The following is a 21,939-nucleotide window of genomic DNA, read 5'->3' as shown; positions in this document are numbered from 1 at the left end:
AAGCAATCACACGCATTTGCGAAGATACAAAACACTCGGAAGATAACAGGATCTAGCAAATAACAACACGACAATAAAACAAGACGAACCCGCATCCAGAACCCAGGAAACTGATTTGTCTTTTACGAGCATGCGCCGGGGCAACGGGAATGCAAGACTCGCTCGGGGCAGGTTTATAGCGAATTCTTTCCGTACCACATAACCGAATGCAGAGAAGACCCAGAAAAACATAAAACTGGCGTACTGGTGCGAATCACTCCGGGGCATATTGTGTGTATGTGTCCGGTGGGACCGGGCACAAAACGCACACGGCAGCGATGGTAGAAAGGGAGTGAAGAACCACTTTCACGGTCCCGGTGTGAAAGTGTTCAGGTGAGGGGAAGGGAGGGGGGGAGGAGGAGGAGCACGGTTTAAGGCATCGAAGGCTGGGCAGGTCTTGCAAAACACAAACAGAACGATAAAACCAACAACAGTTACCTACCGGAGGCGGACGCTTCCCGGGACGCTAGGTTACGCTTCTGATATCTGCCACGGTGCGCTGCCGTGCGCTTACGTCATATAATGGCTGGCCGATCATGCTGCGGGCGATCGGGCGAGAAGGCCAGATAATGAGACGTTCTGTTTGGGTTTTATTGTATCTTAATTGGCTCGCAAGCCTGTTAGGAATGGTCCGGTTCATCTGTCATTTATGACAGATTTCATTACGCCAAACCTGCCATCCTGCTAGAACTACCTACTAAGCACACGGTCAAAGAAGCTTGTATGTGTGTGTGTGTTTGTGCCTAGTTTTTTTATGACTCTCTGACCACACTCCTGGCTCGGTTCTGACTCAAAAGTAATTGGTTTCATTTTCCGCCTCTTCTTCTGCGCACTGGTCCTTCTCGGACGCGGGAACGGGGTGACTCCTTTCACACCCGGGGCCGCGTTCAACCGTCTCGCAAGGACTGGTGCGGTGCGGCCGGGACACCCCCTTTTTTCACAACCCTTCTCGCGGGGTGCGGGTCGCCTAGGTTTGACAGTCATTGTCAAGGGTACTGGAACCGGCCGGTCGTCCACACGGTAGTTATATAACAATCGCGCTTGATTGATCGGTTTTTTTTTTTTTGGGCAGGATCGAACAGCCCGATGAATTAGAATAAATTTTGCGTTTAACCGGTTTTACCGCCCCAAATCGACCTACCCTCCCCCCAGCCGAGCTTGCCTCAATTTTCGGCCGGCTGCAGTCTCCGAAAACGATCCTTGGTGCGGAGTTTGTCAGCTGTCGGTTGGCGCAGACAGATCGACGAATCTGACGCACCACGCACGTACGCATGCCGCGAATCCGGAACGCTCTCATGGAAGGTCATGCCGATTCCGATGGCCCGGCCCGGCCGCAATGTGGGCGACTGGTTGTGGAGGTGTGTCTGTAAGTGACTTTTCGGGATTTTCGCTTCTGAACAAAATTTTGAGCAGCGCTGGCACAGCACCGAACGGGTTTTTTTTTTTTGGTGCCGACCGGCTGATGGGTTCGTCCAGCCATTGACGCTGGGTAAGTGCGTCACAGCAAAAGTGCGTCCCTAGCCGGCTATCTGCACCGAGCTAATACCAGCAGCTCAAGTCAAGTTGCTGTCAAGCACCAACGCCGAAGCGCTTCTACTTCCCTGAGGTGTATGCTGGCAAGGTTTTTGTGCAGAAGCAAGGTGCTGTAGAAAAAAAAAGGCGAACGCTTCCAAATGCTTGATCGTCTAATCTGTTTTAGTATCAGGTTAATTTCTTCTTCCTTGCCGTTTCCGCGTCTGCTAATACCGAAGGTTAGCCAAGGTGCGTGTATGTGTATGTGTATGTCTAGGAGAGGTCGGCAGGTATGGCAACAAGGGCAACACTAGCGCGAGGCAGGTTTCAAAGCTCTTCCCAACCCGAACCGACCCAGCCTGAACCAGTTCAGGCATCAAACTGTCTGATTAGCTCGGCGGAAAAAGGTGGCAGAATGGCGAATTAAACCCGAAAATCACCCACACAGAGGGGAGGAACACTTATGCCCCCACACTTGAGCCCATAGGTGGGTGAGAACAGCTGCTCGATGATGGTACACGAAAACGTTGACGTCTATCTCCATAATACAGCCAGAGCATAGTGATGAGAATTTCGTTCCGTACCTATTAGGATCGTTCCGTTCCTTCAAGTGGAATGATCGAACCTAGGTTCAAGTAACAAGCATCAAGTTTGTTTTGCAATACATGGTTTCGCATCGGTAAGGCAAGTAGCCATTGGATGGCCAGCCAAGCCACGATGATAAAATCAGATGATTTTTTTTTAACTTGCGGCCCATTCTAAGGAAGGAAGGTCCTTCCTTCCTTGATTTTGTTGGGTAGACGAGAAAACTAGACAGACAGACACTGTGACGCTTTTAGTTTGTTGTTGAAGGAGCTTACCAGGTTCGTTCCGTTCCCAAAACAAATGCAACTTTCCCATCACTAATTGGATAGTATTTCTTTTACAAGAACATTTTACTTTCCCTACACAAGACTCGACAACTAAATACCATCTGAATTGAAGGGAAAAAAACTCACTTTTTAAGCGTCACGGCAATTTCACTGCGCAAACCAGCAACCCAGAACCCGCTCCAGATATGGCTGAGCGGGTTGCCCGCAGTGAAAGAGAAAATTCCCGATGATTACTAGGGAATCTGATTTGGGCCAGGCACGTCTTGCCTGCTTATCAATAATGCATTGCCGGGTGGGTTAATTTTCTCCCAAAAAAAAACCTGCTGCTTCCCGCTACAACCTCGACACGTTGGTGCGTTGGTGCGTTAATGTTTCGATCACGCATTGCTGCTCACGTTATAATCTCGGCCCTCCCACCCTAGTTTTTTTTGGTGTTCTTGCAGCGTACTAAGCATAATCTGTTTGATATTAAATCTGCCTAGGGGATTTTGGGAATTTGGGGGAATAAAATAAGGCTCAATTGGAGCATCATCGGTGCGTCACGCATCGTAGCGCGCGTTGTGAAGCGGAAGAAGCGTCTGCACACGTAACTGGGAAGCAGGAAGCAAAGATATACGATACGCTGACGTCAAAAGTGCTGGCTTGGACTCCCGGGAGACATATCCGGGACAAAGTCTTGCTTCCCGGCGCAGCTTTAGGCTGCGCGAGCGATTTTCGCTTCCCACTTGTTGCTAGGCTAATTCCTGTTAGTTGTTTGGTATCCCTGTTGGACGGCGTTCCGGGAAACCGCGGGCGATCCGATTGCGCAATTGCAATCCGATCCGTATCATGTGCATGTCGAAAAGTGCTGTACGATATGGATTTTTTGGGCTGGTTAGAACATCCAGAATGGGGAAACTGCCATCTTCCGGATAGGCGTCCTCGCGCTGGCTAATCCGCTGACGCATCACGGAACCACAACACACAAGCCGGGCGCTCCTCCGTAAGCTAACACCTTTTTCGTGCGTCAGCAGAGGGACCCCGTGTGTCGAAGGACGCCACACTGGTTACGCAGGTGGCAAAGGTAGCGGTGGCGGACCACGGGCACCGGATGATGGGGTACGGGAAGGACGGTGACCCAGCGTACCGCGGCTAGTGCAGCTGTTCGCGGTTCGCGGAAGCACATCACCCATCTGGCCCCTAAAAATGCTCTCCCTTCTCTACCCCCCCCCCCCCCTCTCTCTCTGAAGCTAGCAGACGGGGAACTCCCGCAAAGAGCAGTGGGTGTCCTACATATGGAGCGCCGTCGTATCCGTACCAGCGTACCGGCACGGGCGAACACGCACGAGTCCGTTCGGTGCCAATCGTAATTGATTGACCATTGCGGAAAGGTCATGATCAAGGGAAATTGAAATCTAGACCTCCCGACACCACACCAACACAACTGCCCTCAACTTTAGGCCCTCCTGCCACCTGCCACCTTCCCCCCCTTTTTTTCAGTAAGCGTTTTGCGCTGCGCTGCTTCCGATTGCGGTTGTTGCGATACGTTGCGTTCCACTTAAAGCCTCCAGGGCCTGGGGGCGGGTGGTTTATTTTGCAAAAATTCAGGGCCATCTCTCGCTCTCTGTCTCTCCCAGCCGAGCCGGCCCCAATCTCACGCTCCCTTTCCGGTATCTTACCTCTCCCACCCCCCCCCCCCTCCCCCATTGCTTCTGTCACATCTGTCTCTCGCTCTCGCTCGCTTTTTCTCCACACGCATCGCGACTCCATTAACGCCATTCAGACAGAATGCTCGGGCTAAGGAAGATTTGGGAGCTGGGTGGGTGGATGTCCTACGCCGACAAGATTCGATACGCCGATAAGCACACTAGTATAGTGAAAAAAAAATGGCGCGGACTTCTTGACAGGTAATTCTTACCTGCGTCAGCCAAAACCGTCCCCATCACGCGAGGTCTTTGCGAGATCTTGCGAACCAAAAACGAAACGAAAAAACTACAAACCCAAGCACCAAAAGTTGCTGAGCGATGGCCACAATCGGGAGTTGGCAAGAAAAATGTGCACACCCCAGCACCAAGCAATGCATTTGAGGCACTTGTTCCAGGTCCGACGGTGTTCGGTTTCGGAGATATTTGCTAACGCACTATTTTCCCCTGTTTCATAGGACGCCCGTACTGTCTTGGCGGGCATTGTCGAGCGAATGAGAGCGCAGGGAAGTTAAGGGGGTTATTCAAAATTCATTCACTATTCGCTACCCTACCGCTAGCACCCACAACGACCCCATAGATGGCGCTGCAGCACGAGCAACTAGACTTACCCTGCCTCTCTGGCTGTTGGCCGTTGTTCTTTGGTTTGTTTGATTGCTATTTTCGATCGATCCACACCTTGCTGATGGCCGCACGAAAACACGCTGATAAGCGATAATCTGCGTACGAAATGAGGGCGACACTTTTTCCTGGCGCTTTTCCCAAGTGCCAGCTCGTTTTCGTCGGGTGTCGGATTCAGAGCTGAAGAAAACCACACACACACATACACACACACTCAGAAAGGCACACGAACACGCCTTTGGGAAACGCGCTTGCGCTCGGCAGGACCAACGGCGCGGCACTGATCAGCCACCTTCCTCGAGACGATCCTCCTTGGGGTCTGGAGGTGTATGTGTGTGTGTGCCCGTTTCCGAAAATTGTAACCCAGGCCGGTCCAGGCGGTTCCGGTTCGGCTAATTTCGCTCCTTCGCCCATGCGTTTTTTTTTTTTTGTTTCGGTATCGGCAGGTTTTCTTGGGTGCCTTCATCATACCTAAGATCTCTAATTACCAACGCTACACTTCTTGGTGGTGGTTGGTTTGTTTCTACTTTTCGGGGCGAGCAAATAGAGCGAGAGACGAGAGAGGCTTCAATAAGCAAGCAAAGAAGTTCGGAAGAACTCTAGGACGAAAAAATAATGTTAAAGGGAAGCCAAGCGCGGTCGTAATTGTGAATGTGAACCGAAACACGTGCCACTGGCGCTTCCAGCGCTGATGGGGTTCGACTTTTGAGCTTGTCCACTGGTTTCCCTGCCTTCGGGAATGTATCCTTGTTCTTCCAAGTTAGTTAGGTAGGATTTCCCGAATCAAGAGCTTTCTTTTCATGGGTGAAACTAAGGCAAAAGATAACAATAATTGGCACAGAACTTATCCAATTCCCCCTACAACTTCTTCCCAAAGATCATCCTAGCGTTCCCAGCATTTCAACGACAATTGGCAAAGTACATATGACGTACAGACAGCGCCATTTGCTTGTTAGGCCATTATCGCTGCCCGTTTGTAGCCTTGAATCAATTGCTTTACGCCGCAGAGCAACAGAGAAGGAAGGAGGGAGAGAGAGAGCAAGAGAGCACGCGGTTAGTGTTGATTGAATCCTTGGAGCACTCAGAATACGGAAGCGTTTCCGTCCGCGTTTGGTTTGGTGTGGTTTCGATGCCGTTCCATAACGCTACTGAATCCCGATGTTATTGGTCCGAAATCTGTTACCTTGAGAGCATACCCCGGACGGTGAGGGATCTGATTGCTGGGGTGATTGCGATATTGCAACTTCCTGGTTTGCCTACCACTGCTGCGCCCAAGGATCGGGCAGAGATCGCACTTTCTTTCTCCATTGTGCCTTAGCTTCTTCCTCCTCTGCGGCGATACTGGTCGAGAGAGTTTGAAGCCTGTCAATTGGAGCTTCCTTTAGATGATGTTATCCATAGCGTGACGGTCAGAGTCAGAATCACTTTAACGCAACTCGCGCACAAGAGAAAGTTCTGAATGGCGAAGGCACTCTCGCAGCTGATAAATGGATCAATTGAGTTGCATGACATCTGATGGCAGGTCTATTCCCCCAAAAAAAAAAAATGGCATCCCAACAGCTTAATGCCAATTATCCTTAGATGTTACCTGCAAGACCAGCTACGCGTTAGAGCTTTTCTCGCATCAAATAGAATAGGCAGAAAGCAAAGCAAACCCTACGGGTACGGAAAACAGGTTTCGTAGGACTTAACATGCACTACGTGCCCCGTTCGCCGTTTTCTTTACTTTTGATTTTCTTTCAATTTTCTCGCGCTCTTTCACTCATTGGTGTCTCTATCATTCCTTTTTTATATTAGTACCTTTATCGTGCCGTATAGCTAGGGCACGATTTTGCAAATCATTCCCTTTTGGCCGTTGAATGTCTTTCAGAAACTTGGAAAGTTCTGAAATGACATCAAACTGCTCGAGTCGACTGTCGCGGACAGGTGATCGAAGAGTGACTGGTGCGGGTGACACAAAGCAGTCGAAACCAGTAAGGTGATCTCTAATGCTTGCCAGCATTGAAAGCGACTTTGCGATGGTTCATTTCTCCACCATACATTTCTCCGAATCCCTGCCCCCTAGTACTGTTGTCCGCTATAGTGCCTCCAGCGAGTGGAATAGACATCTTGCAGACTAGCTTGCCTATCGAGATCTCTCTTGGCAGCTTGCCAGAACACTTACCATTCTGTATAATCGTAGAGGCAGAGACCGCCTGGAGGAGCCCCTACTATCCATGTGTCTTTAGTTACATGTATAGATGTATGCACCCTTTTACCGTGCCCATCACGCCAGAAACCGGCTTCGCGAACCAGCGTGAGGAACACTGATTGCTTTTCTTTACTACTTCCTTGGCCCGGCTAGCTGTCCGATGTTGAAGCAGTCAAGCAGTACGAGCGGCGAAAGGGTTATTGCGGCCGTTGTGCGTCCCCCCTCGAACGCTTCGGCTTGAGAGTGAAAGACCCGCACCCGTACCAAACCCTCCAGGTGCCCTCCAAGGTAGGGAGTTAAAAATTACTAGCAAAAATTCAAACCAGAACCTCTTTTCTCTGCTCTACCCAAGCGAACTGGGCTCATCCGATCCATGCATGTCCACACTGAGAACGCTGGAAGAAAATTAAGTCATAGCACCAGCGACGGGAAGCGACGAAGACGAATGAGAAATATATATGTGGAACAGTGGGACCTGCTGGAACCATGGCAACACGAGGAAACCCTCGGATACACTCTTGCCACCACCATCCCGACAAGGATGGAACCAGTTTGCCGGTTTGGGGGCCAGTATCCTTGCTCCACCGCTTCGAACCGAAGAGAGTAGGCAACGTGCTTTCTACCCAGAGTTTATCTTCTTCGCATGCTACCTACCCCATCAACCACCAGACTAGGGTCTCTACTTCTTTGCGGTGGCTTAGCGAGCTCTGCTCCGCGAACCCGCACGGGAACTGTCTTTGGTGCTGATTTTTAAATAGTGATACAGATCGTAGACTTCATCTCGACCACTGATCCAGCGTCGTTTTACAATTGGATTGCAATTCGTGGCCGTTCCTAATGGTAAGCAGACTCAGCTCAGGAACGCGCCACTGCTTTGTTCCACCTTTCCTATCTCCTATCGCTGTCGATTCGAGAATCGTTGATTGCCGTTTGAAGTTCTTAGCATCTACATATTAATGGACCGCTCGACGACCGACTAGAGACAGCGACTAGTTCGATCTGACATGCTGGTTTGGCTTTGTTTAGTTTGCTGGTGTGCTTTGAGAGTTTGTGAATCCTGCTGGTCATCCACAAGCAGTGCAAGAACATCCCAGAACAGAACCGCAAAACGCTAGAGAAAGTCCCATTCGCCGAAGGGGGGTTTGTGTGTGATTGGGGTTTCGGTTTTTCTTCCCCTTCCAGCGCGCTTACCTTAAACTATTTTTATGCGGCCGTTCACCTTTGGTGCGTAATCCGCACCAAAGGACGTAACGAGCGAATTTTGCGCTTTCCACCGATCCCTCCAAGATGGCTATGACCTGCCCGATATTGTCGCGACATTAGCAGCAGCAGCAAGTGGTCTCCACTGTTGGTGCTGCACGCTGAAGCTGACCCCAGTCAACTGTACTGGATCGATGGGAAAATGCATCATTTCTCCAGTGCGATGTGCAGCAAAGCTGATAAAATGGCGGCTCAATCATTCGCTTGCGGAAACGCTTCGAGGAATATTAATTCAGGGTTATTATTGATTGTCGAACGGCACTCCTGCATGCATCCAATCGCGTCAGTGTGCGCGACACTGTGCATGCTGCAGGTTGGCGCCAGACACACTGCACACTGCCCCGTCGTACGTCGCCAGCGTGCAGCTCGGTCCACATGCACCAACATAGACTTGACATTGGCCGGTGTTTGACCGCCTTCCCAATCACGCAGTCTTCATCGGGGGGAACGGGGTTTCTGGAGAGGGGAGGTGGGAGGGGTGGAAGCGTAAAGAGCGGGAAGATGCAGATGGTGTGGCATCACTTTTGCTATCGTAGAGCACGCACCCACCCCAGTTACGCTGGGAGCGTCGCCATTCAGCCAGCGGCTAGTGGTGTGTCCAAAAAAAAAAAACCGGCAGGACAAGTTTTGGCACCGTAACCGGTAAATCCCGACACTGTCGCGGGTGCCTCCCGCGGGATTGTGATCCGGTCCAACCCCAACGGCGACGGCGACTTTACGGCTTTCTTCGCGGTGTAAGTTCTTCGGCCCTTCTTCGGCTTGCGGGTTGCGTATATATATATAAATTCTTGGTCATACCGTGGTGTATGACATCAGAGCAGACGGTGATCGTTTCCGTGCAACCCGTTCCCGCGGCTGACAAGCGACGCAAAAACGCTCGCAAGGGGAAGGATGAAAATGAGATCATTCGACCGCAGTAGGTAGGCTTTTGATTTCGAAATTGGCTGATCGGGTCCACTGTCAAGGTTAAGTGCTAGACTCTCCTTCTTCCCCTCCTTCTCCTCCTCAAACACCCCTCTCGCATGTGGTCATCGGTTTGCATAAAATCCCAAAATGGTTCTGCCGGAAACCACACTCGCGATAGAGGATCGCTCGAACACCTTGTGGATAATCGCGGCTACAGAGTGATGCATCGCAGATGTCCGGGTTCCTGTGATTGCATAACTTACGGCAGGATTCCCATTCTGGTGATCGGAACAGGGTGAAGCTCCCACGAGTGCACGTGACAAGGGAAAGGTCTGCCCTTGCTAGCGGTGGAGGGCGACAGCGGCGCTGGTCTTCAAATGGCAGGATCGGGGTTCAAATCCCATCCGGACCCGTCCCCGCTACGTGGTATTGGCAAGTCTAGTAAACCATTCGATGGCCGGCGTGACCTTAGAGGTCATTAAGCCAAGAAGAAAGAATATTTCAATTCAAATTTGTCCCTAATGGTGCCTTAGTGGGCAGATTTTATCATTAGACGGTAGTAGACTCTTCAAGCAAGCTGTCACAGGCACAAGCTGCTGGGTGTTTGTTGCCTTTGCCTTTATATTTCGTGTTACTGCATTGTTACACGATTCATTCATTTACTGCTTTCTCTACATCGATCTTGCTCATGGGACGGATCATTTACTCTCTTTCTCTGCTTTCGTTGCACGATCCCGGCCCTCCTGGTGTGCTCTTTCGCCCCAGCGTCGCCCAACCCGAGTGTGTCCCGGGTGCGTATCTCCCTTTCTTCTGCTTTCACAACCCTATCTGGTCTTTGCGCATTTTTTAGCCCCCCGATTTGTTGTATCTTCCTTTCTTGATGTTCGTTCTTTCGCTGCTTCTGCCAGCGAGAGCTACCACCCCCTGCTACCCCTTCTACATACACACACACACACAACCACATGTACGCAATTAAATCTTGCCAGAGTGAGCAAAGGGTTCTTAAGGAAGGGTGCTTTCCCTATGTGGTGTCCTCTTAGTATCGCTTCGATCACACTAGTCCAACGGCCCGTATACCCTCCCACACATCCCTCACCCTTACACGCCACGTTATTCGCGGTACATTTAAAAAAAGGCGTGAAAGATGCAAAAGAAGAGCGAAGAATAGGCACCTGTCATATCCCAGTGGAATTGAGGGGGTGGAAATGGGTCGAGGTGATGCGGGCGCGTCACCCTCCGGACTTCCATCACTGTTTGGTCTTGCTTCTTGCACCGTTTTGCTTCCGATGGCACCAGATTTATGATTGTTCTGATTATTAGTATCATAAAGGGTCGTAATTCGACGATGACACGATTGAGGGTGCGGAGATTGGGCAGAAATGTGGAAATGTGACGCTGGAAAAGCCGATGTGAGTGGAAGACGGGATAAATGAAGACAGACAATGGTGTTCGAGGAGGAAGACGTTGGGGTCTGCCGCCTTGCCTTACCTGCACGACCTGATTAGCCACTGAAGTGACTGAACGGACCTCAACCAGGCCAGGACACTGGTCTCTTAGGATGTCCTTAGAATATTTTGGCAATCTCTAAAGCTTCTGCCCTCTGCTCTGTGATGATGTCTTGATTAGATCTCGGTGGGTGGGTGGCTCCGCGAGCAGAAAGAAATTATCTTAACCTGACCCACACCAGCCACAGCTTCTTTCACCCTATCGTGGGGAGTCGGCTTCGCTTTTCCTATTGCTCGCTCGCTTGATCACAGTCTCACTCTCTCCCTATCTGTTTCTCTCTCTCTCTTTCATGCTGTAACTATCTATCTCACTCTCTCTCTCTCTCTCTCTCTGTCGGTGGTGTAACTTTTTTGGACCCGTACACCACCCAACAGAGGGGGTAACCCTTGGGCGGATTTTCGCTCGCGGGTCTCTCGCTTTTTCTCGCTCTTTCCTTCTCTTTCCCTCCTTCCCGCTCAGCCTATTTCACTTACCCAACCGTACCCCGTTCCGTTAGTTCTCACTCTCGCACACGCATGACCCACCTATACCATGAAACGTGCTCTACGGAGGCTCTCTCTCTCTCTCTCTCGTGCTCTCTCTCTCTCTCTCTCTCTCTTGCTTGCGCAGGCGCTGAGGCTGAGGGTCCGGTTGCGAACAGTGCCGGCTCCTCTTTACGCTCTTTCGTTGGGACGCTGGGACGCTTCCATCCGAAAAAGCCCGGCCAACGGAGGAACCCCCTGGCGGTTCTCCCGTTGCGGTGTCTCGCTCGCACAACGAACAAGGCGCTCATTGCGCACAGGCACTGTGTCTTCAATCTCATCCTGCACCCCATCCCGTTTCCTGCTTGCACCCCACTGGAACCCCTCCCAAAACCAACCCTCTGCGCCCCTCCTCCTCCCCCCCTCTTTTCCACGTTCATTCCAAACATCTCTTCCTTCCTTCCTCTCATCCATCCTTTTTACCCAGTGCAGGCGCTCGCGCGCGCGCTGCTGCTGCTGCTGTTCGCTCCCTCTCTGTCTCTTTCGGTTGCGAGGGCGATCGAGTGCGCGCGCGCGCGCACACGCGCTTGCACACACTGTGCCTCCGCGCGGCGCGCGGCACGTTACTGCCCAGCATGCCGTTTCGAACTCTATATAAACGTTGGCGCATAATCCGCACTCGATCAGTCTAACTTTTTTCGTAGCTAATCGTTGATCGCCACCGAACCCAGGAAGCGACACCGAGCCTCAATCGGGTCCCTCGCAATCCGTTCACCAATCTGCACGACACGATCCTGATACAACAGCCCGCAGGGAGCCTCGGGATACAATCAATAGCGGTTCGGAACAAACAGTTGCCAATCATCGACCAAACCAAGCATCCAAAACACATCCTTCAAAAAGTCCTGCAGGAGAAGAAAAACAATCCCACCCCACCCCATCTCTCTCTCTCTCTTTCCTCCAGTCATCCAGGGAGCTGCGATCAAAAGCGTAAAGGCAGCGATAAAGTTCAGACCGATAGTTGCGGACGGGAAAGACAGCAAAAGTGGAGAGAGAAAAAAAAAGCACCCTTTTTGCAAAACGTGTGGCAAAGATCGGCCAAAATAGTAACGCGTGTGCGATAAGGATCCGCGGGCGAAGACGGTTTCGGCCCGTTGGTACCGATCAGTTATCGACGGTAAACGGGTTAGTTTCGCGGGTGTTGTTAAATTAGTGGCTCGTACATTGTTCGGTTTCGCTAGGGACAAGCGGTTTGTTTTCGTTTTCGCATTTCGTTAGAGCCTAACCACCACTAGAAGTACTGGTTTAGCGGTTCAAGTTTTGTTGTTTAAGTGTTGTTACGTTTCGTATTTTGCGCTAAGGCAGTAAGGTTTAGTTTTGTTGTTTGGATTTTTGTTTTGTTTTGTTGTTGCTCTCTGCAATCTGTTACGATTTGTCGGGCCATTTTAGTTATCCTCGTGCGCCGCGCGCCCGTGTGCAAGTGTGTCGACTGTTGTGCGTATGTGTACATGTTGTGCGGGTTGGTAAGGGAGTTGGTGAAAGAATTTAAAACGCGCCTGCCCGGACGTCAAGAAACGCACAGCCCACTGGACACTGTTTAGGGTGAGTGCTGCGTAAAAAGGATTCACACTCCAGCTAGACTTCCCTCGAGTTATTCCGCGGGCATAAATAGAACACCCCCACACCCACACACCCACACAAAAAACAAAGTACAATGGCATACACTGGACTGATATTGGCCGTGTTGACCATCGTTCTGTCGGTCGTGTGCTACTTCAAGATACTGTACGAATGGCACCGGAAGGTGCGCATCCAAACCGTACGTCCTGCCCGGCTGCAGAAGCTAGCGGTCCGCGCACCGGCACCTCCACAATCAACCACCGAGCTGCGGACGTTCCCGCAAGCGCCCGGTCCGGTACCGTGGCCAATCCTCGGCAGCCTCGCCTTTCTCGGCCAGTACGACGTGCCGTTCGAAGGGTTTACCGCGCTGGCGAAGAAGTACGGCGATCTGTACAGCATCACGCTCGGGTCGACCCGCTGCCTCGTCGTGAACAATCTGGACCTGATCCGGGAGGTGCTGAACCAGAACGGGCGCTACTTCGGCGGACGGCCGGACTTTCTGCGCTTCCACAAGCTGTTCGGTGGTGACAGGAATAACTGTAAGTACCTTGCGCATGTATATAGCGGGTATGGGTCGAGTAGTTTCGAAGGTTTGAAGCGATCCCTTCTACTAACTTCACACAAACCAAACTGAGCAAGCCCAATTTCTCCGGGCCCTTACGTTTGTCCATTGAAACGAAATGTCCTGATCCAAACAAAAAAAAAAAAAAACGCTCCAAAGCGAAGACCACCAAGCAGCATTGAACAACAAAAAAAGGCCAACAGCGTGCGCGCGCTCGCTCGCGCCACACCACTGCACGATTCTACGGGCCGCTAGCCCTCCAGGCAGGGTGGCGCCAAATGGCGACACTGGTTTAATCTGGGCCAGAGAAAGTGAAAACCCGCGTTGCGCGTTGTGGTCCGGGCCGCCCTATCCTACCTTCACCGTGCACCGAAACGCCTCCAACCACCCCGGAACGCCCGGATCACGGATCTAACCGGACCGTGTGTGTGTGTGTGTGTGTTTTTTTTTGTTATTTTCTTTACCTTCGATTTCTTCCTTTTATTTTTTGTTTTTGGGAGCCTGTGAGCCAGGCCGGAGTGGCCCGGCGATTGTGCACACGCGTCCGGTAGCCACGCGCCCGCAAAAAAAAAACTGAAACTTTGCCTTTTTACCCTACCAGCGAGGTACACGCTTTAGTTTACTGGTGGGTACGCACGCGAGTCCGAGGAGAAGGAGCATACGGCGCTAGGAAAGAGCAACTGCAGTGCTGATGGTGAAGGATATAGGAGGGGGGGGGGGGAGGGGAGTGCTGATCAAACGGGGCAGCAAACGGAAGTCTCCACCGGGTGGAGATGAAGTTGAGCTTAGTTGAGCGACCCACATAGACGGTGGGTCGAAACAGCTTCAAGGGAAATGGGAAGCGAAAATGGGAGCGGAAGGGGAGGGCGGGTGATAGTTTGGCGAGAGGAAATAGGAAACAATCAACGCAACCAACAAGGGGAAAGTTGTAGTTGCGAAGGGGGCGGTAGGGAAGAATGGAGAATGGATGAGGAGGATGGTACAGCCCAGGGATGCCCAGTTGCTGGCTGGAAGGGTTATATTTGTGGCCAAAGCGCCACCAGACCAGGAGGTGGAAAGGCACATTCGGAAGAAAAGGGAATGGCTGGCATTTGCGTGAATGTGCACTTCTTCTTCCTCCTTTTTTTGAATTGCAGAATGATCAACACACCGCACAGAGGGCAGGCGAAAAAAGCAGTGGTAGAGAGAAAGTGTGGACAGAAGTAGGGAGAGAGCGAGAGAGAGAGAGAGAGAGAGAGAGAGAGAGAGAGAGTAAATGTTAGAGTTACCTTCCAGAATTGACAAGCATATGCAGACATTCGTGACGAGTGACCCGGAGGGGTGGACGATGGGGGTGAACCATCTCGAAAAGGGAAAGGCAACCGAAAGGTGTCCAGCTGCGCCCACCAAACACGTTTCCCCAATGACCCTTATTCAAACGCAATATTTAGAGACTATAGAAAGGGCAGCGAGTAGGACTGCTGTGGGTCAAATCTGAGCCCCTTGGATGTAGCTCAATTAGGCGCAACAAGACGACTTGCACCCGGGGACGGTTCATTATTGGGGCCGGGAAACGTGGTACCAATATTTCGATGCATCCAAGACATTCGCCCAGTGGCCAAATGTGTCCAAAAAAAAAGTTATAGTCGAAGGTTGTATTACGTCAATCAGCACTTCCCGGGCACGGTTTTTGCCAGCATTTCGCAAACATTCCGTGCACAAGGATGAAGGGAGAGGGAGGAGCAGACGAGCAGAGGTAGACCGGGTCGAGGGGTTTTACTCTTTCCTTTTGCCTGCCCAAAGAATTTATAGTCTCGCGGGGGGGGGGGGGGGGGGGGAATGGTTTTTTTTTTGTTTGTTCAACGAGTCGTCTGTCATCGCTTACGTAGCCAGAACAATTCTGGGACACTTGGGCTCGAATCGATGGGAAAGCGGCAACTAGAACGCTGCATATTGTTGCCGCCTGCAGGTTGTTGGGGCTGTTTTTTTTTTGTTAAGCGTGAGTTGTTTGGGCGCGCAACCCCGTAGATCGAACGGAAGTGAAATGTTGCATCATCGCAGCGAGGCGCAGGTGCATTAGGAAATTCTGACACACCATGCTCGAGTGCCGGGGATTCTCGAGTCCAGTGAACTGCACAGTAGTTCATTAGAACAACTCCAACAGAAGTCTATTGACCATCAATAACGACGAAGTTGTTGACGTTGGCGTCCATATTGAAACACACGCGCAAAAATAAAGTTCAAATGAAACTAAGCTTGTCAACTCAACAGGCCCATTTTATGCCCTAAACCGGCTAAGTCGTTCAAAGCAACAACAAAAAAAAAAATGGCGACATCAGCATACTGCAACGCTGCAACCTGACCCGCAGCGCTGCAAGCTTACCCAGAATATGCGAGACTTTCTGCCCCGTTTTCCAATGCCCAGCAAAAACAGACACCCAAATGTGACGGCTGCCATAGTATCCAGGGCACCCTGTGCATCTACTGCGTGGTTAAAAACGAACAAAGGGCGGGGGGGGGGGGGGGGGTGGAAACCCCAGAAGAGACGATGTAGAACAGACGCTCAAAATGTTCGCGACTTGTGTAGCATGGCGCTCCGGTTTTGAGCGCCCGTAACTGTATCCAGCCAGAGTCAAACTTGATCCTGAACTCCCCAAATCGAAGCGGGCAAACCGATTTCAACCGGATCGGTGCGCTTCGCTTGCGATGCGATTAGATCGCATTCTGGCGATCTCCCAGCACGGCTGCCGATGTGTCGCCAATCAGATCAGAGGCACATGACGATGGATCTGTTGCTAACAAGCCGGACAGCTTCATCTGCATAGAAGTGCGATGATGTTACCATCTAGGAGATATTGCATCAATCATGTTTACTGTAACATTTGACCCTTAGACTTTACGCAGTTCAACGTGGACAGTAACAACCGTTGCTGCTGTGCTGTTTCCATTAATTCTACTATTTAGAAGGAAGCAAAAGCCTCCCAGAATAAGATAAGAGAAACACAGACAGGGATATAAGACAACAACAACAGAATTTAAACGATACCGGAATGGATCGATGAGAGAGCGAAGACGATCGCAAACAGGTTGGTGCGGTCTGTTAATACAAAATAAAGAAAAATCGAATGATCGGATGCGTTAAAGAGCAGCATCGAAGAATCAAAAGGAGCGGACGGTAGATAATTGTCTCACACCACACCAAACGCAGGACGAACAGGTGATCCGATTGTTGCGGTGGTAGGTGTGCGGTCCCGGCCGGTCGGCCCGTTCCTGATGTTGCTCGACCTGTTGTTCACACCTACTTAAGTAGCGGAGATCAATTGCCGAACACACAGGCAACTCCGCGGGCAACGCAATGCAGGGAAGTGCCCGAATTAAATGCTCCTGCACAGGCACATAATACCTCTTTTCCAAAGCAGACGCAATACCGAAAAAGCTATCAGCCGCCCTCGATGCTTCAATTATGAATAATTCAAACGCAATCGAACGGCCGGCTGTGTTTAATTTGTTCCCTTTCCCTTTCGCCGGATCCGCATGCTCACGCACATGATCCCTCGGACAGGCAAAAAGGTAGAACAGTTAAGCGAGCCCCGATCGCGTAAGCAGCCCACCCGCCCGCCGACTTCCGTTTCGAGTGCGGTTTAATTAATATTAATGCAGGCGCAAAAGCGCAGCGAACCAGTTGCTGGCCCGAAAAGTCGAACGCCTGCAGTTGGAAGATTCGCGCCCCCTTGCCGTGTAGGGAAAGGGGTGCGTAATCACGCCTGGAAACCATCGTACCGGAAGTAAACGCTTTTCTTCCACAATCATGAACGCCTGCTCCGGGTTGCGGAAGAACACGAGGCACTGCGTAACGGAGCAGGACTTCCGGGAGGCTCGCATAAAAGGGGAAAGGGGGTGGTGGGGGGGGGGGAGGGTGGAGAGCAGGAGTACGAACGTATCTCTCCATCTGATGAGCAGAGAGAGTATAGGAAATAGAACTAGCGGGAACTCTGAGCAACTTTCAAAGAATAGATCGTGCTGACGAGCTAAGGCTCAGTTTCGATTTCATCTCAGCAACGCCATAACTCACCGGCTTCCTGGTTGTAAAATGGCGAAATCTTCACCGTAGAGTACATATAGAGAAGCAGTTGCCGAGAGGAGTAGATAAGCTGAAACACCGCTAGGCTACACATGCTCCATTTCGCTAGACGCTACAGTGACATCGTGCCTCACATTCTGGAAGGCCACCGAAGCCGGTTAAATCGATCCGGTTCCGTCACCATTTCGATCGCTCATCGACAGGTCGTGCCCTCAGCAGACCTCCAAATTTTTTTTAGTTGTGGTTTTGCCGGATCTCTACCTCCTGCTGTACCTTCCCCAATGGTCGGCAGACCAGTCCAGACTGGTAAGCTATTCGCATTTGGCACGTGAGTATCACGCGGCAAACGCACACACCAACGAGACCAGCGTAGGACGGGCCACCCCAACTGTTGACCTCTCGCAAGGTCTTGTGTCTGCCGATTGTTGTAAGCGTTACCCAAACCGGAAGAGATCGTTCTACGCTGTCTCTGACGATAGGAACCGTAGCCCGATATGTGACGTAACTTTACGATTCATTCAGTGCTCTGCAGGGGGACGACGTGGTTCGGCGAAGTGAGCGGGAAGGAGGCAGGGAGTGCTCCAACGGATCCGCATGCCAGTAATCGCTGCACCAACACCATACAGTACGCTCCTGTACGTGCTTTGCCCGGCGAAACCGACACCAGTTGGCGGTCGAAACGATATATTTCGATATTTTATTCCGCTTCCCAAACATGCACACGGGTTTTGCCCGCTGCTCAAGGACTAAATATTTGCAGACGGGTACGTTTTGTTGCCCTCGCTTTTCCTTTTCCCCCTTCTGCAAGATAACACGCTCGCCTACGAAGGCCAAGGATGTGAACTTGGTCAGGTTGGTGGCGATTTTTGAAATCAAGCACGCTCGTACGGAGCTGGATTTTATGACTATGTTGATACGGATGAAGGTAGCGCACCGATAGCTACCGGTAGCATTAGCGAAACCTTCAGTCAAAGTTACATAAGGAAGTAAGTCGTCCTGGGAAAGTACTAGATGTATGCTTTTCGGCAAACCCTACCTTGGGGTCTACGGGTACTAAGATGGATGTACGGCACAAAGGAAAATGTGTCTGGGAGCATGATTTCTGTTGAGCGTAATGGCTAGAGCCTTATGCTATGCACCAAATAGTTTTTTAACGTTCCGTTTTCTCTCCCTCTTGTTACAGCACTCGCCCTCTGTGACTGGTCGACTCTGCAGCAGAAGCGTCGCAACCTCGCCCGGAAACATTGTTCGCCGAGCGATGCCTCCAGCTACTATCAGAAGATGAGCGATGTAGGCGTGATGGAGATGCACCGTTTCATGGACCAGCTGGACGAGGTGGTGTGCCCGGGTAAGGACTTCAAGGTGAAGCCGCTGATTATGCAGGCGTGCGCGAACATGTTCAGCGAGTACATGTGCTCGGTCCGGTTCGACTACAACGATCAGGGTTTTATGGCGATCGTGCGCAACTTTGACGAAATCTTCTGGGAAATCAATCAGGGGTACGCGGTGGACTTTCTGCCATGGTTGGCACCGTTCTACCACAAGCACATGAGCAAGCTGACGCGCTGGTCGGCCGAGATACGGGACTTTATCCTCGAGCGGATTGTGAACGAGCGCGAGCAAACGCTCGGGGACGACGATACGGAGCGCGACTTTGCCGATGCGCTGCTGAAGAGCCTGCGGCTCGATCCATCGGTAACGCGCGACACCATCATGTACATGCTGGAAGACTTTCTCGGCGGTCATTCGGCGATCGGCAATCTGGTGATGCTGGCGCTTGGCTACATTGCCAAGCATCCGGAGGTTGGCCAGCGTATCCAGCGCGAGATCGATCGCATTACCGAGCGCGGCAAGCGCAACGTCACACTGTACGATACGGAGAGCATGCCGTACACGGTCGCAACAATCTTCGAGGTGCTGCGCTACTCGTCCTCACCAATCGTACCGCACGTCGCAACGGAGGATACGTGCATAGCCGGGTATGGTGTCACCAAAGGTACGGTCGTGTTCATCAACAACTACGAGCTAAACACGAGCGAACGGTACTGGACCGAGCCGAAGCGCTTCAATCCGAGCCGGTTCATCGAGACGGCCACGTTGGCCCAGATCCGGACAGACCTGCGCGACTCCCCGACCGCCAAGCAGGACCTAACCAACATCATCAAGACGAACGGTGTCAGCAGCGAGAACGAGCGCACGCTACAGATCGAGCGGGTACGCAAGAACATCCCACACTTCCTGCCGTTCAGCATTGGCAAGCGGACCTGTATCGGGCAGAATCTGGTACGTGGCTTCAGCTTCATCATTATCGCAAACATACTGCAGAAGTACGATGTGCACTCGAATGATATCAGCCAGATCAAGATGTACCCGGCGTGTGTGGCCGTACCGCCCGACACTTACCCGCTTGCCTTCACACAGCGTTCGACGGTGGCGGCTCAGTAGCCCAGTAGTAAGAGTAGCAATAACAGTAGTCGTAGTACCAGTAGGTTCGAAATAGGGACCATCTATACCCCGAGGATGTCCGAGATGTCCTAATATGTCCGAGGCGTGCAGTCACGACGAGACACTGTACATAGTTCAATGCCTTCATCGAGTGGCACTAGACCCTCGACAGTACGCCTCTATGAGATATACGCAATATTTGTCATCGCACCACAAAATGAAGAGAGAGAGAGAGAGAGAGAGAGAGAGAGAGAGAAAGAGAGAGAGAGAGGGTCAAACACACATTTTTGTTACTAATTGCAGATATCGCACACTAGTATGCAGCTTCCGAGCTAGGTGCTAGTGCTGGATCTACCTATACTCAGATCTGTTATGTTGGGCTAAGAATATTTTTGTTTACTTTGCAATAAGGAATCATTTCATGAGCAGCATCAGCAGTTCGTTTTGTAACGAGGGTAGGTCTGTGTTGTGCAGATATTCGTGGCCGTAAGATAGCGATTCAGCCATGGAATGAGCGCATGTCTATCACATCCGTAACTACCAGCTAAGGGAACAACAACAGTATGGTGCTTCATCTTTTGAGTACCTTTCTGGGTGCAGACAATGGTAGGCTCCTTGATTTCGATTTAAATTCCTGCGGGATGCGCCTAAGGCAGAAGAAAATATTCTTTGCACCACGCGTTTAATGTAGCAAGAGGTTCCTTGATATTACATCTAGCAAGTTGCAAGATGGCGTAACGTAACATTCCAAGGATGCAAATTTGTACGCCTGTGTGTGTGTGTCGATGTGTGTGTGTGTGCGGGCGCGCGTGTATGTAAGCGCTTAAACATCTACTTATCTATACGTATGCGAGTACATGAACGTATACAGACATACAGCTATAAATTAAATAAGAGCTAAGACTGATTTTTTTCATCTTTACCCTGTGAGACAGATCTAGACGAATTCTATCAAATTCCAAACGAAAACAAAAACAATTACACTAAGATGTAGTAGCCCTTAGACGAATCTCCTTCGGCTGAAGAATTTGTTTTATAATTATTATATGTGACATCTCTGACCCCCGCTTGGCAGCCGCAAGCCAACCCTTGCCCCTTTTCCCCGATCAATCTTCTTGTTTTTTTAAGCAGCACGCGCACGGTCCGCCGCGATCAGAGGGAGCAAAAGCATAGCTATGTTAGAGGTTTTTTTTTCTTCAGGGATTTTTCTGTGAGACGTGATTATTTATGAAATGAAAGTAAACTAAATCGCATTTAATTTGTTATTTGCCTCGGTGACTGTAAACGGTACTGTCAATGGCAATAAGTATTGTGTATGATAGAAAAATAAACATTCTATTACGATAACTCATGGCGAACGGTTATTTGATGTGTTTTTAATTAGGGCTGTTGAAAGAAACAAGGGGTTTTGTTTGTTTGCAGGTTAATCTCATCGATTTCGAGTTAGTTCCAGGTGTTGGAGCTAAAGATTTTTTCTAATTTTATGATTACCTACTGAGTTGGGTGAATTTTTGACTTGGCCACTTCGTGGTAGTAACTGGTTGGCCACTGCCAGCTAAAACATAAGCTCCCCTTCTCTATCTTGAGCACGCACTTGAGCAGTACTTGGCTTGGCTACCTTCTAGGTTACGCCGTCCATCAAAATGGTTGACTAAATTTGCTGAAAGCCACGTAGTTTGATAGCCAGATTTGAGCCCCAGTCCTGCTATGAGAAGACCCGGTGCCGTTGGTGCCGAATCCAGCATACATTAGCATAAAAACGGCTATTTTAAATTTTGTTTTTAACTGTGGCACGTGCGCGGCTTCCGGTGTGGCTACATTTTTGACCACGTGATGAAATATTGCAACGGATGTGGGGAACATTGAGGTTTTAATTTGTGTTTCAAGTACTAGTTTAATTATACATTGCCCTACAGTACTACAATTTTCGAGCTCAAAACACCAAAAATTGTTCCATGATGAGTTAACACCATTTTTTTATTTCAAAATTGCAAAATCATCTGTTCATCATTTCGCTTCCCTTGTGGGGGTGAAAAGAAAGGAAACATTTCGTCCCATGCGAATCAAAAGGAGCAAGAGAATCGCATAGGTACGGTAGAACACCGTAGATTTATTTACTTTTTTTCAAAATTTATTTTAACATCCTTGCAAAAAATTATCAATAATAAATCAAATAATCAATAAATAAAGCAAGGCAACTTT

The 21,939-nt window shown here is 50.5% G+C and overlaps 3 protein-coding genes across 3 annotated transcripts in view; all 3 read left to right on the top strand.

The window, feature by feature from the left end:
- LOC126558747 (septin-4) overlaps positions 1 to 21,939 on the top strand; it is a 141,488-nt gene that overhangs the window by 21,599 nt on the left and 97,950 nt on the right. The window lies entirely within an intron of this gene.
- Positions 1 to 21,939, top strand: part of LOC126568277 (armadillo segment polarity protein) — a 369,973-nt gene that overhangs the window by 273,024 nt on the left and 75,010 nt on the right. The gene's annotated exons all lie outside the window — the stretch shown is intronic.
- On the top strand, positions 12,758 to 19,741 carry LOC126556794 (cytochrome P450 307a1). The gene is made up of 2 exons (XM_050212294.1): positions 12,758 to 13,209; positions 18,476 to 19,741. Exons 1-2 carry the CDS (start codon positions 12,765 to 12,767, stop codon positions 19,735 to 19,737), a joined length of 1,707 nt encoding a protein of 568 aa, XP_050068251.1. The 5' UTR covers positions 12,758 to 12,764; the 3' UTR covers positions 19,738 to 19,741.

The sequence above is a fragment of the Anopheles maculipalpis genome, chromosome X (assembly GCF_943734695.1).
Source record: "Anopheles maculipalpis chromosome X, idAnoMacuDA_375_x, whole genome shotgun sequence".
Classification (NCBI taxonomy): domain Eukaryota; kingdom Metazoa; phylum Arthropoda; class Insecta; order Diptera; family Culicidae; genus Anopheles; species Anopheles maculipalpis.
Note: the sequence above shows the minus strand (reverse complement) of the source record. Positions and strands in the feature narration are given on the sequence as shown.

Excerpts from the sequence above, each read along its gene's own strand:
- LOC126556794 (XM_050212294.1), top strand. The coding sequence starts at position 12,765 with ATGGCATACACTGGACTGATATTGGCCGTGTTGACCATCGTTCTGTCG. Across the intron at positions 13,210-18,475 it reads CGGTGGTGACAGGAATAACT|CACTCGCCCTCTGTGACTGG; the intron begins GTAAGTACCTTG and ends CTCTTGTTACAG.